Source organism: Nycticebus coucang, chromosome 7 (genome assembly GCF_027406575.1).
Source record: "Nycticebus coucang isolate mNycCou1 chromosome 7, mNycCou1.pri, whole genome shotgun sequence".
Taxonomy (NCBI): domain Eukaryota; kingdom Metazoa; phylum Chordata; class Mammalia; order Primates; family Lorisidae; genus Nycticebus; species Nycticebus coucang.
Genome location: NC_069786.1, coordinates 94678148 through 94693309, shown reverse-complemented (window position 1 = coordinate 94693309; position 15162 = coordinate 94678148). Strand labels below are relative to the sequence as shown.

The following is a 15162-nucleotide window of genomic DNA, read 5'->3' as shown; positions in this document are numbered from 1 at the left end:
AAAATCAAGGGAAAATTTGCAACAGATATGTCCTGTGGGAGAGTCACCTTCATAATTTACAGTCTAGGAAATGAATACAAGTAGATGAAAGTGATGTCCAGTCTTAAATGGACAGAGTCTGGACAGCACATACAAAAGGAAACATGAATAATTATGAGACATTTGGCAACAAGTTCAATCTAATAACTAGTTTAGAGGGCAGGGGTTGCTGAAGATGCTACATCATTAATGTAAATAAAAACTGAGAATTAATATCTCACCAGCATTAAACAGGGAAATTAAATTAAAATAATTTCCAGCACTTTGGGAGACCAAGTCAGGCAGATCCCTTGTGCTTGAGAGCTCAAGGGCAGCCTGAGCAAGAGGGAGATCCTGTCTCTACTAAAAATTAAAAAAACTAGCCGGGCATCATGATAGGGGTCTGTCATCCCACCTACCCTGTTTCCCCAAAAATAAGACAGTGTCTTATTTTAAGGTGTGCTCCCAAAGATGCGCTAGGTCTTTTTTTTTTTTGGCCAGGGCTGGGTTTGAACTCGCCACCTCCAGCATATGGGACCGGCGCCCCACTCCTTGAGCCACAGGCGCCGCCTGGTGCGCTAGGTCTTATTTTCAGGGGACGTCTTATCCTTCCTGTAAGTGGGTCTTATTTTCGGAGGATGTCTTATTTTCGGGAAAACGGGGTACTTGGGAAGCTGATGCAGGAGGATTGCTTAAATCCAGGAGTTTGAGGTTGCTACAAGCCATGATGCCACGCACTCTACCCAGTGAGACTGTCTCAAAAAATAAATAAATAAATAAATAAATAAAATTGAAATCATTAAATTCAGTATTGGTAAAACTTTAAGAGAAGTTAACACACATATTGCAACTAGCACTGTAACAAATTAGTACAGTGTTCTTGAATATCTATTTGATAAGAAGAATCATAAATCCCATTTAATTTAATGATCTAGTAATCTTTTCTTTAGGAATCTATTCCAAGAAAATAATTGAAAGGGGAGAAGTGGGGGCGAGGAAGGGAAGAAAGAAAGAGAGAGAGAAAGAAAAGGAAGGAAGAAAGAAAATGAATGTATTTATTACCATTGATCTGTATGCCTAAAAATGGTAAATTATATATGTATATTTTTAAAGTAATTAAAGTAAAAGCTTAGTTTAAAAAATTTAGAAAATAATTAAAAAGGGGAAGAATCATTTTTATACAAAAATATTTAATCAACAGTGAATAAGGGGTCAAATTCTCCATAACTGGGAGACTTCAAAGTAGATGACGGTGTGTCAATACAATGGAATATTTTATGGGCACTAAACATGACAACTATATTGACTGTCAAGATCAAAAGATCAAGATAGAAAAGTCAGCCTGGGCTCAGTGGCTCATGCTTGTAATCCTAGCACTCTGAAAGGCTGAGGTGGGAGGATCTCCTGAGCCCAGGAGTTGTAGTGAGGTTGCAGTGAGCTATGAGGAGGTCACTCACTACACTCTAACCCAGATGACAGAGTGGGACCCTGTCTCAAAAAAAAAAAAAAGAAAGAAAGAAAGAGAAGAAAAGAAAGAAAGAAAGATCTACATGACATAACTTGATTGAAATGTAAAAGTCAGTGTGTTTTGATTTAAAACAAGAAAAAAATTGTGCATTCATAAATATTCTAAATTTATGACAGTCTATGGTGAAAAGATTTTGTTATTGTTTTAACTGACATATTTATAATGTTATAGCTTTTATTTAAATGCATATAGCCAAATCTAAGTGTTTCCTTTCAGGTAAGAACCTGTGAAACTTGTTCACTTATTTCTGTGGTTATTTCCAAGTTTTAAATAACTATGTGTGTGAGATTATTTGTGGTTTGTGTGCAGCCAGTTATAGCTGCTAATGATACTTCCCATTTTGCTATAAAGTCACCATTCAGTAAAGATTTTTAGGAGCAGTCTTTTGAGACTAGATTTTTATAAACAAAGCACACGTACTGTTTACTACTACTATTTGGGGAAATGTAATTTTTTTTCCTGGGAAAAAAATACTCCAGAAAGTTTCTTTCAAAAACAAAATTGTACTTACTAATTTAGTCTTAATAGATTTAGATCACCATCAGAGCCCTTGTTTTGCATTTGACTTCCTGGATACAGTTAAAGATCTATGAAACAGGAAAGTACTGTTATTTCAGTAACTAGAATAATGGGGTTATTTCATGAAGAGAAAAGCTTCAGGAAACATAGCACATGAAATATTTGAACATTGCGCCGGGTATGAACAAGAGCAATAGATGAATGCCAGATATTATTTTTGAACAGCTGCCTTGTGTAAAGAGTTGGTTGTGGAACAGCTGAATTGCAAGTCAAACTTTTAAAAGAAATTGTGGAGACAGAGTCTTGCTCTGTCACCAGGCTGGATTGCAGTGGTGAGATCATAGCTCACTGTAACCTCAGGTTCCTGGGCTCAAGTGATCCTCCCGCCTCAACCCCACAAGTAATTGAGAGTACAGAGGTGTGCCTCCATACTCTGCTAATTTTCATTTGTTTATTTTGTTGTTGTTGTTGTTGAGACAGGGTCTTGGTATGTTGCTCAGGCTAGTTTCAAACTTCTGGACTCAAGCAATTCTCCTGTCTTGTCGTTCCAGAGCCAAAAGGGCTGGAACCACAAGCGTGAGCCATGGCACCTGGCCCTTACATCAAGTTTTCACATTCTGCCAATGTTCATTCTAATTTTAAAATTAGGTTTACAAATGTTCTTCTCATGATTTCAAAATGAAAATTACATTTAAAAAATACCAATTCTTGGCTTGGCGCCTGTAGCTCAGCTACATACACCAAAGCTGACGGGTTTAAATCCAGCCCGGGCCTGCCAAAAAATAACAATTATCCAACTTAAAAAGTAGAAAGGACACTAACGCTATATTTGTCATTAGACTTTTCCAGATAAAATTTTCTAGTAATAGAAAAACCTATCTGCATTTTTTTCATTAAGATCAACTCATAAGACCTAGAGAAAGTATTGACAATAAACTCAACTATTTCTAACTGCAGAATGCCATACCTCCTTACCCCTCCCTTTTATCTTCCAGAACTCCTGATATAAAGGAAAATTTGCAGCTATTTTTAAGGCTTCATCCATTGTTATAACTCACTATGTTAATTTGTAGGCGTAAATGATACCTCATCAGTCAAAGTCCTTTGTCCGAGCTCCACATACCCATGCCCTCTCCCTTCTCAGAATTCTCTTCCCTCATAGGCTGAAGCTGAGTTGTGGTTGCCCTCTTTGGGCATTGCTGTCTGATTTTGCCCAGTTATTCCTGGCTTTTTTCATTCATTTTATTCTAACTATAGATGTGTGCACTTCGACCTCCCTCATAACACAGGAGAACAAGAACAAGAAATGAAGCAACAGCAGAGGAAAATGCCTTTGATTTTTTAACTCTATGCATTTTTAAAGAATTTTTCATCTGACTTTATCTTCAAATATTCAGTATTAAGAAATCCAATTATACAAAAAATATTACATACAGTCTGGGGGTAGATATATTTACATTTGGAAACATACATTAAGTGGCACTAATTACACAGTAACTATAAGGTAACTAACGTGAAACCACAGAACTGTAACTCTGTCACAGCTGCATGGACTTGGGCTTACTGTATGCATTTAAATAAAAGCTAATTTTTTTTTTTTTTTTTAGACAGGGTCTCAGGCTAGAGTGCTGCGGCATCATAGCTCACACCCAAACCTCAAACTCCTAACTCCTGGGTTCAAGTGATCCTCTTGCCTCAGCCTCCTGAGTAGTTAAGACTATAGGCTTGGGCCACCACCACACTCACCTAGTTTTTTGTTTGTTTGTTTGTTTTTTTCCCTTTTCATTTTTAGTAGAGATTCACGCCTGCTCAGGCTGAGCTCGAACTCCTGAGCTCAATCAATGGGTTCACCTCAGCCTCCCAGAGTAGATTAGGATTACAAGTGTGAGCCCCCGCCAAGCCTAAAACTAAATCTTTTTTTTTTGTTTTGTTTTGTTTTTTGTTTTGAGTCAGAGTCTCACTGTGTTGCCCTTCCGTAGAGTGCTGAGGCATCACAGATCACAGCAATCTCAAACTCTTGGGCTTAAGCAATTCTCTTGCCTCAGCCTCCCAAGTAGCTGGAACTATAAGCACTCACCACAACACCTGGCTATTTTTTTGTTGCAGTTGCCATTGTTGTTTAGCAGGCCAGGCCAGGTTTGAACCCGCCAGCCTCGGTGTAAGTGGCCAGCGCCCTAACCACTGAGTTACGGGCACTGAGCCTAAAAGCTAAATCTTAAAGACATGTCAAGGGGACAAGTGAGTGCTGAACGTGAAAATAACTACTCTTAAGGTCTCAAATTATTTCTCTGGTATTACATCCTAGGCTATTCTTTAACTGACAGTAGTGAAGCTACTCATATGTATTTACTCTAGATAAGAACCAACAGTAAGAAGATGTAAGCCGATCGGAAAGATTGTGTGTACACCTCGGTCAAGATGTAGTCTTTTAACATTTGCTTTATTAACATCAAACAAAGCTGTGTGTTTTTTGCTTAAACTGATAAATCTCTTCCTTATTAATGAAATGTATTTAGTAAAGCTATTTTTAGAGACTTCTTGGAATTAATTTTTAATTTTGTTCCAACTAGAGAAACCAATTTTTACATGGTCTGGAAAAAATCATGTTTTAGAATTGTTGGTTCTTCCCAGATAGTAGCCTTTCAGAAAAAGGCTACTATAAAAAATGTATATATAAAATATATTTCACTGTCATAAAAATATGTTTCCTATTTTCATGATTTCTAAAGTATATTAATTCTGTTTGAAGGTCATGATGATACTGTAAGGTAATAGAGAAGGTGATCTGTGTAAATGGAGTTTGCATTTTGTTCTGACATCTATTTTTAAATCTCAGATTAATGTTGCTGCCAAAAGAGGAATGAAATTTGTTGGATTCATATCACAGCATTATTCGCCATCTAAATTCTGCAACGGAACCAACCATGATGGAGATATAGAATCAGTGCTACATGTGAGACACAGTCCAGGTGAAAACCCTAAAAGTTGGAATGAAGGGACCTTAAGTGGACAATCATCTGAAAGTGGGATTGAGGAAGAGCTTCACCAGGAGAGTGGACAGTGTCAAATGGAACAAAATGGCAGCCCCAGTTCCTCTAAAACAAGGAAGGGAGAAGGTAATAGACAAGATGAGTAGAAAGAGAACATATTACCAGTTTAAATGTAGCAAAACAAATTTTGTTTTGTGAGTCTTACTCTGTGGCCCTAGGTAGAGTGCCATGGTATCATAACTCACAGCATCTTCAAACTCTTGGGCTCAAGAGATCCTCTTGCCTCAGCTCCCAAGTAGCTGGGGCTACCGGTGCCTGCCAGAACACCCAGCTAATTTTTCTCTTTTTAGCAGAGACAGGTTTTGCTCTTGCTCAGGCTGGTCTCGAACTCCTGAGTTCAAGCAATCTACCTCCCTCGGCCTCTCAAAGTGCTAGGATTGCAGGTGTGAGTTACAGCACCTGTCCCCAAAACAAGTTTTGAAATTCTCTTTATAAATGGCAGTGTAAATTTCTGAAGATTATAAAGCTAAATGAACTACTATAAACTTGTCATGATGTTTTTTTTAGATTAGAGCCAGAAGTAAGGCAGAACAGTTATTCAGACAGTTGTCCCTGGCAGGTATACAACGCCATCCACATAAGGGAACATTGTGTGGAAATTGGTTTCCCAGTTAGTCATCCAAAACTGCCTTGTAAGATCAAGGTGTAATGTGTACCGAAGAACTGAGTCTCTAAAGAGAGGTGGTGTTCTGACTTTTGGTTGTCCTTATAAACAACATACAAGAATTTTAGTTTTGGCCTTTCCCATTTCATAGATAGTTTTCACCTTTGAAAGTAATTGGCTTTCTTGATCATCAACTAGAATATGAAAATGGCACTTCATGAGGAAACAACATAATAATTCCTGCAACTAAATAACTTTTAGCAATAGTTTTATTCTTCTGTGACAACTAGTAAATTTTACCAAGAAATTGAGAATGTTTTGTTCATATATTTTGGACCATTCAAAATTTTCTGATACCTTTACAGGCGGGCATGTTTAAAAAGATTCAGAGAAAATCAAAGACTGAATATATCTCCCATGTGCTCTGGAGTCACATGCCTCAATTTCTTTATAAAAAGGAGTTATTTGTACCACTTTATGTCTAAAGGAAAAAAAGAAAAAGAAAAGGGATTGTTTGGAAAAGTAAAGAAGAAATATCTGCAAAGTGTTTAGCCCCGTGCCTGGCACAGAATAAACTTCATGTTAAGTTATCCGGTGTTAACTGGTCCTTTGATCAGCCTTGGCACTGGAAAAAGACACACTGATGTATGAGCTTTCTGTGTTGTGAGATGCACTTAACATCCTGTGCACAGCAGATATCCACTGGACCACATGAGCACCATCTCCTGAAGAAAAAATAGGGAGCATTTCCCCAACTTATTATCTCACAGGTCCTCACCACCACCACCTCCCTCCCTTTTGCTCACCAGTTCCCTAAGCTAACAACCATGCTGATATTCCCACAGTGTAAAAATTATAGGAATATAAAAGTGAACAAGAGTTGTTGGAGCTATGGTCAGTTGTTCATTAGCTTCTACCCCTTGCTACCTTTAAACTCTATGCTGGTTCCCACCCTAACTCTGATAAAATCATGTGTCTATTGTAGCCCTTTAAGTTCAAGATTCAACATACAACTCAATTGAATTATCAATGTTGAGATTTTTTTTTTTTTTTTTTTTTTTGCAGTTTTTGGCTGGGGCTGGGTTTGAACCTGCCACCTCCAGCTTAGGGGGCCGGCGCCCTACTCCTTTGAGCCACAGGCACTGTCAATCTTTAGATATTTTAATATTATATACTTTTCAATAACTTTTCTATGGCAGGGGTTCTTAATTAGGGAAGGAGGAAGAGGGCTGGGGGAATACACAAAAGACCCCTTGGAGTATCTGGTGAAACCCATAGACTCCAAATACTTTGTACTACCACTTTATGGTATTTACCAAATACTTTGTCCCAACCATAGATGTGGGACTGTATACTCCAAATTAAGAATTTGCCAGTTTCTGGTAAAGTAGAAGCTATGACCAAGCTTTTCCACATGTAAGTATGTATTCAAGGGTCACTCACACATGTGTCCAAGGATACGTGAAAAAGTTCGTAATAACAAAAAATTTGGAAATACATGTGTGTCCATCAAAAGGAGAATAGTAAACTGAAATACTATGTAGGAGTTAAAATAAATGAATAAGATCCATTTGGTTATTACATTTTAAAGGCACAATAACATAGGTAGATATACATGGTGTGATGCCATCTAAACAAAGTTTTTAAACTATAAAGCATTATATATCATTTATAGATATATAGATGTATATTAAAAGAATAAAAGCTTGGGCAGTGCCTGTGGCTCAAAGGAGTAGGGCACCAGCCCCATATGCCGGAGGTGACAGGTTCAAACCCAGCCCCGGCCAAAAAAAAGAATAAAAGCTCAGCTCAGCACCTGTAGCTCAAGCGGCTAAGAGCTACAGGGTTTGAATCCAGCCTGGGCCTGCCAAACAACAATGACAACTACAACCAAAAAAAAAAAAAACAGCCAGGCGTTGTGGCGGGTGCCTCTAGTCCCAGCTACTTGGGAGGCAGAGGCAAGAGAATCGCTTAAGCCCAGGAGTTGGAGGTTGCTATGAGCTGTGATGCCACAGCACTCTACCCAGGGTGACAGCTTGGTAGAGCTTTTTTCTGTCTCAAAGAAAAAAAAAAAGAATTAAAGTTTGCATGAGATTACAAACACCAAATTAATTTTAGTAGTTATTTATGGAGAATGGAATTAGGAAATACTCACAGTAGCCTCAATTGTATTCATTTCTCATTTCTTCAAAGAAATAGTCTGAGGCAAGTATGGCATAATGTTGATATTTGAGTAAGCTAAATGGTAGGTACTTTTATTATTCTCTATATTCACTTGTAATCCTGAAATATCTTGATTAACAACAAAAGATTTTAAGAAGTTTTGATATGTAAAATTATAATTTTCTGCTTTTTTCTCCTTCTGAATGCCTATCCTTAGATAACAAATTGTATATAGTCTTCAATGCTTTTGATGATGATTCAACCTGCTGGACCTATCAGGAAGGCATCCTGGCAATGAAAGTAACAAGAAAAGGCTCTGTGATTAGCACACTTGATGCTGATTGGCTTGAATTAACTACGTTTTATTATAAGCAAGGCTTATCTTTAATTGATTCTTTTGTATGCTGGGAAACACCTAAAGGTAAGTTTTATATTAAAGATATATTTATATCTAAGGAATTTGAACTTAAGTCAAAGATGGTGAAAATGTTTCTGCCTCTCAAGTTCTATGACTAAAAGGATGGATGTTTTTGAAGAAATAGATTTCAATCATTACACAGTTACATAGCATAATTTAAAAGCTGAACTATCCTTGAGCGCACACACATCCAGTGTGTGTGGCAGAATTATAATGTAATGTTTGCTGTTAGGTTACAACAGTCAGAAGTAGACAAACCACTGTGTGACTGATTAGTAGAATTTTCCAAATAAGATGTACTATGGGCTCAGCACCCACAGCTCAGTGGTTGGGGCACCAGCCACATGCACCTGGCCCAGGCCTGCTAAACAACAACGACAACAATAACAAAAAAATAGTTGGGCATTGTGGCGGGCACCTGTAGTCACAGCTACTTGAGAGGCTGAGGCAAGAGAATCGCTTGAGCCCAAGAGTTTGAGGCTGCTGTGAGCTGCAATGCCACAGCACTCTACCAAGGGTGATATAGTGAGATTCTGTCTCAAAAAAAAAAAAAAAAGATGTACTATGACAGCCCAATTGAGAGGTTTAGGTTATTTGATGGTTAATATCCACATTCATTAGGTTTTACCAATTCCAGATACTACCTACTATGTGTACAGTCATTCTATACTTGATTTTGTAATTTATATACAAAATTAATCTTTGGTTCAAAAAATTACATTGACCCTTTCCTATTTCTGCCTTCTGTGTGTCTTTCATCTCTCTCTGGACTTCTCAATTAGTTACAATGGATTATATAATCATTTGTGTCTATCACGAAAATAAAAACCAAACAACAAAAAACTCAAAAACTACTTTCTAGAGAGTTTTTTTCCCCCTAAAGATTAGAATTAAAAGAAAAGGAAAAAGAATAGTAAGGAGATTATGAAAGCCAAGATAATCAGGGACCCTACCACAATGAGGGTAGAGAAAAGAATGAAAGAACAAATGAGGTAAGATTCTGATACACCTTACTATTCAATCAAGCCTAGTAATAACTAACGCAACTAAAGACTTTCCCTGAATACTCACACTTACCAGGAATCATGTTATAGTGCAACAATATTAGGGATCAAGCCCATTGGAGCACCCAGAAATACAGCACCTCGCACAGTGTTTGACACGTAGCACGTGCAAAACAATAAATATTTCTTAGTACTTTTGGTTATTGAAATCTTATTCCAACTTGGTCCTTTATGATAACAGCAAAGTTTAATAGGAAGAATATAGTGTCTAAAATTAGATACAGCAGGCTTTTCATCCTGTCTTCTACTTATTAGCTGTGTGATCATGAAGTTAGTTGAGCTCATAGAGCCTCAGTTTACTAAAAGGGGTATAAAACTATTCCTACTGTATTGATGTGACAATTTTATAAGATATAATATATGTAAAGTGACTCTCACACTGCCTAGCTCACAGTCAGAGCTCATGCAAGTATTACTTTTCTTTCCTGCCACTTGGGGTTTCTTTGGGTTTGGGGGGCACTGGTTTTTGGGGAGGTTTGAGACAGCGTCTCACTCTGTTATCCCAGACTAGAGTGCCAATGGCATCAACCTAGCTCACAGCAATCTTGAACTCCTGGGTCCAAGTGACCCTCCTGCTTCAGCCTCCCAGAGACTATGGGTGCCTGCAACAATGCCCAGCTAACTTTTCTATTTTTATAAGAGGTCTCACTCTTGCTCTAGCTGGTCCCAGAATTCCTTGACCTCAAGGGATCTTCCCACCTTGGCCTTCCAGAGTGCTAGGATGACAAGCGTTAGCCACTGCAGGAGGCCACTCATTATATGCAGTTATAGTACTTCTAGTATGGACCATCTATTTGGAAGTTTATGCTTCATAATCTCTCTCTCTGGGTGTCTCTCTCTCTCTCTGTCTCTCTCTCTCTCCCATAAGTCTAAGTTGGAGCCATTTCAAGCCTTGGTTTGTGACTAACTGACAGAGGAAAAAACAAAAAATACTCTTTCCACAGTCTCTTTCATGTATCCTTGCCTTGGGCTTTGCTGATAAAAATATAGTTAGCCACAGCAGTTGCCAGCTGGAGTCTGGGGGGCTTTTGTTCTTAATGCCCCAGAAGCTATTTAGAAAGCCCTAGGGAGACTCCTCCCCTCTCAACAGCTCTTGGATCGTAGTGGGAATCAATCCCTTTCAGCCGCTCTGGAATGTCTCATTAGACATTTTACATTTCAGGCTATGCCAAGTCCCTAATGAGCTACGTCAGTGTGTGGGGTCTGGCAGTTGGGTGTGTCATTCGGGACTTTCCTGGGAATACACAGGGAAGCTGCAGAGGGGAAATTGTGACCAATATCTGTGTCACTGTGAGAAGCAAGTCGGAGGAAGCAGGGCTGAATTGGTGGCTTTGTTGGGGGTGGGGGAGTTTGATGCCTGACGGCTGAAGCATGTTGGGCAGGGGATGCGTATTTTATTTTGTCTTGCTTCTGTCCTCTTCCACAGTATTGTCAGAAAGCAGCCCACAACAAGGAATGAAGTACGAAACCAGACAGTACTGAGAAATGTGAATGTGTCACCTCACAAATCACGTTGAATAAAACACCTTCCGGCAGAAACATTGGGGGGAGAGGGCTTTTTAAAAGTCGTCTATTCAGCAGGGTGTACAAGTTGTGAGATAGGTGAAATCCCTCTCAGGGTCCTTCCCTACACACCCTCAACACCCTGTCCTGCTTGAACAGCCCCGGGGACACACACACACACACACACACACAGGGGCACGCGCACACCCCCTTGGGTCCTTACACTTCACTGGACTATGTGCCTCACCATCCTCAGCACACTCTTTCCCCGCCTTCATATATCACATCTTAAGGCTTCACTTCGCATTTTTATGTTATGGAGATAAGTTCTTTCCTTAAACTTCATGAATCAACCTCTGATAGCTTCAAACTTTCCTTCTGTGGCTTACTCCTCTGGCTCAGCCTTCATAGAATTGAAGAAAGTTAGGACCTTGCTCTGGATTGATTAGGTTTTGACTTAAGGAAACGTTGTGGGTATTTTGATCTTCTGTCCAGACCACTACAACTTTCTCCATATCAGCAATGAGACAGTTTCACTTTTTTATCATTTTTATATTCACTGGAATAGCACTTTTAATTTCCTTAAAGAATTTTTCCCTTTTGTGCTTGCTTCGGCAGCACATAAACTAGAATTTTTCCCTTTCTTTCCCAAGGTGGCTTTTGGTACAAGAGGCCTAGCTGTTAGCCTATATCAGCTTCCACATGCTTTCTTCACTAAGTTTAATAATCATTTCTACCTTTTGATTTAAAGTGAGAGGAGTGTGCCTCCTCCTTTCACTTGAACAATTAGAGGCCATTTGCAGGGTTATTATCAACAGGCTTAATTTCAATATTGTTGTGTCTCAGGAAATAAGAAGAGCTGATAGAAGGATACAGGGAATGGCCAGTGGGTGGAACAGTCAGAACACCCCCAACAGTTACCTATTAAATCAGCCTTCTTAGTTTAAGCAGGTGTGGTGGCTCACACTTGCAATCCCAGCACTCTGGGAGGCTGAGGCAGGTAGATTGCTCGAGCTCAGGAGTTGGAGACCAGCCTGAGCAAGAGTGAGACCCCATCTCTACTAAAAATAGAAAAACTAGCTGGGCTTTATAGCAGACACCTGTAGTCCCAACTTCTTGGGAAGCTGAGGCAAGAGGATCTTGAGCCCAAGAGTTCCAGGTTGCTCTGAGCTATGATGCCAGGGCACTCTATCCAGGGCAACAGAGTGAGACTCTGTCTCTAAATGAATAAATAGATAAATAAATAAATAAAATTAACGATCTTATATGGGCATGGTTCATGGCTCCCGAAAACAATTACAATAGTAACATTAAAGATCACTGACCTCAGATAACCATAACAGATAACAATAATAATGAAAAAGGGCAGGGTGCAGTGGCTCACGCTTGTGATTCCAACACTCTGGGAGTCTGAGGTGGGTGGATTACTTGAGCTCAGGAATTTGACAGTAGCCTGAGCAAGAGCGGAAACCCATCTCTAAAAAATAACCAGGCTAGCTACTTTGTAGGGGAGTACCTGTAGTCCCAGCTACTTGGGAGGCTGAGGCAAGAGGATCACTTGAGCCCAAAAGTTTGAGATTGCTGTGAGCTGTAAGGCCATGGCAGTCTACCCAGGGTGACAAAGTGAGACTCTGTGTCATAAAAAATTAAAATAAAATAAAATTAATAATAATGAAAAAGTTTGAAATATTGTGAGAATTACCAAAATGTGAAAGAGTCGCCAAGTGAGTAGATGCTGTTGGCAAAAGGGTGCTGATAAACTTCCTCAACTCAGGGTTGCCACAAGCCTTCTGATTTGTAAAACAAATGCCACATCTCTGAAGCACAATAAAGCCAAGCACAGTAAAAATGAGTACGATTGTACTAGAATACTGTTTCCCAATATTGAGAGCAAGAAAACAAAGCCACAAAGCCCAGGGTTTTCACATTATATAATCCCCAAGTATATAAGAGGCAGATTACAATTAACTATGTAATTATCACAGTATATAATTTTTTTTTTTTTGAGACAGAATTTCACTCAGTAGCCTATTGTCATAGCTCATAGCAACCTTAGACTCTTGGGTAGCTCAGCCTCCCAAGTAACTAGGACTACAAGCGCCTACCACAACACACTGCTACTTTTTCTATTTTTAGTAGAGACAGGGTCTCACTCTTGCTCAGTCTGGTCTCCTACTCCTGAACTCAAGAAATCCACCTGTCTCAGCCTCCAGGAGTACAGGGAGCCACCTCACCTAGCCCGTATATAATTATTTTTAAAACTCATGCCTGCATTCTAAAAAAGGACTTGGGACATACATAATTTTAAAGATGGTCTAGTGATTCCTTTAACTTTTTTTTTTTGAGACAGAGTCTCACTATGTTGCCCTGGGTAGAGTGCTGTGGCATCATAGCTCACTAACCTCAAACTCATGGGCTAAGTGATTCTCTTGCCTCAGCCTCCCAAGTAGCTGGAACTACAGGCGCCCACCACAATGCCCGGATATTTTTTGTTGCAGTTGTCATTGTCATTTAGCTAGCCCCAGTCAGGTTTGAACCCACCACCCTTGGTGTATGTGGCTGGCGCTGTGCTATGAGCGCCGAGCTATGATTCCTTTAACTTTCAGTCAGAAACATATTTGATTCCACTGGTCACTTTGGTGTCACAGTGGATAAGTATATTTAAATGAAGTGAAATATATCATAATTAGAAAACAAATTCCAGTCAATTAATTAGACTTTACTGGGTTCTTGGGAACCACTCTGAACATTGTAAATTCTTCGTTGTGTTCTGCCCTAATTATGAGGGCTGTCAAAATAATAATAATGATAATAATGATGATGATGATTTTCTCTTAAAGTTTATGCCCTGTTAATAAAAATTAAAACTAAAAATTACTTTGAAATTTTTGTCTTTTTTTTAATCTTTAAGCCTAAAATATCATTTGAAAATTTTGTAGGCCTATATTCTTTAGAGATTTGTCAACTAGGAAAACTTTGGTCTGACATTGTGCTGCATAAAAACCAAAATGTTTAATCAGCACACAACCATGGGAAAAAATGTCTCCTATGAGGAGACAAAAGAACTTCCATAAAATCAGTTTAGTTGAGGCCAGCTGGTTATTGTCAACTATTCAAGAAAAAGACAGAGAGGCCCTCCCATAAAACTTCCTTCCCAGCAGGAATTCTTTTGACAATGACTTCTGTTTAGGGTCTTCCTGTCAGTCTGTGTGTGTGTGTGTGTGTGTCTGTGTTTTAATGCATCATTGAGGTAAAGAATTGTTCTGTGTTTAGATTTTTTGAAGGTAATCTTACCTCACATTAATTTTAATAGCACACCTCTAATTTCAAGGATTAACATTTTTTATTTTGTTTCTCCTAATGGTATAATTGATGTGCATAGGACATATAGATCAGAAATCAAAATTTGATTGCAAGGTGAAGATCGTTTCCAGATGCTTCTTAGGTTGATTTTCCACTCGCTTCTCACTATATCACATTCTTGTATCTTGTTTTTGCTATTGTTGTTTTCACTTGTATGGTTTGGTTTAAATTCAGTAAAGTACAAAACTATTGTGATCTTGGAGAGAAAAGAAAATTTTTGAAGAGGAGGATGTTACTGAATCAGCCAAAATAATTTTTTTTACGATGTTTTTCTTTCGGCTTCCTATAAGGGTTATTTAAGGATTTAAATAATCTTAAGAGACACCTCACGTTTACAACTCTTCTTAATTGTATCCTTTTCCTCACAGGGGACCATTTGCCTAAATCTTTGGAAGGATTTTTTATCTATGAAGAAGAAGGTTCTGGAGTTCCAGGTTCTAGTAGGAAAGGAAATGATGCCATTGTAGTAGAACAATGGACCGTTGTTGAGGTGAGTTGCAGTTTTCTGACAATTTAGCTTTATTTTTGTGTTTCATTTTATATGTTAAAAATCTTCCTTGCCTGGCACATGCAATATTCTTAAAAACATATTTGTTCATTGTTTGCAGTTTCATCACAAAGGCAGGAACAAATTTCTTTTAGTTTTGTGAAAAGTAAATTTGCTTTACCTGATATTAAACTTTTTTGTAAGAAAGCAAAATAATGATCTATACATAAGTAGCAGTAGATTCCCAAATATTTGGCATTCTAACCCTAAACTAGTCCCCTGACACTGAGACTTTCTTCAGACAATTCCATGACAACTGGTGGAAGCCACCAACATGACTGACTTTATTTTAACCTTATGAATTAATTGACTTTAGAAGGCAAAAATATCCAAACGTGTTCTCTTTTTCACCAGGCCAAATATGTACACACAGCAATGTCCTTCC

The 15162-nt window shown here is 38.6% G+C and overlaps 1 protein-coding gene across 2 annotated transcripts in view; it reads left to right on the top strand.

Annotated features, from left to right (window-relative positions):
- Positions 1–15162, top strand: part of RFTN2 (raftlin family member 2) — an 89824-nt gene that overhangs the window by 47579 nt on the left and 27083 nt on the right. For both annotated transcript variants that reach the window (XM_053598125.1, XM_053598124.1), the window contains exons 4-6: positions 4902–5181; positions 8100–8303; positions 14599–14720. In XM_053598125.1, the coding sequence (XP_053454100.1) occupies positions 4902–5181; positions 8100–8303; positions 14599–14720 (606 nt within the window). The remainder of the gene's footprint in view (positions 1–4901; positions 5182–8099; positions 8304–14598; positions 14721–15162) is intronic.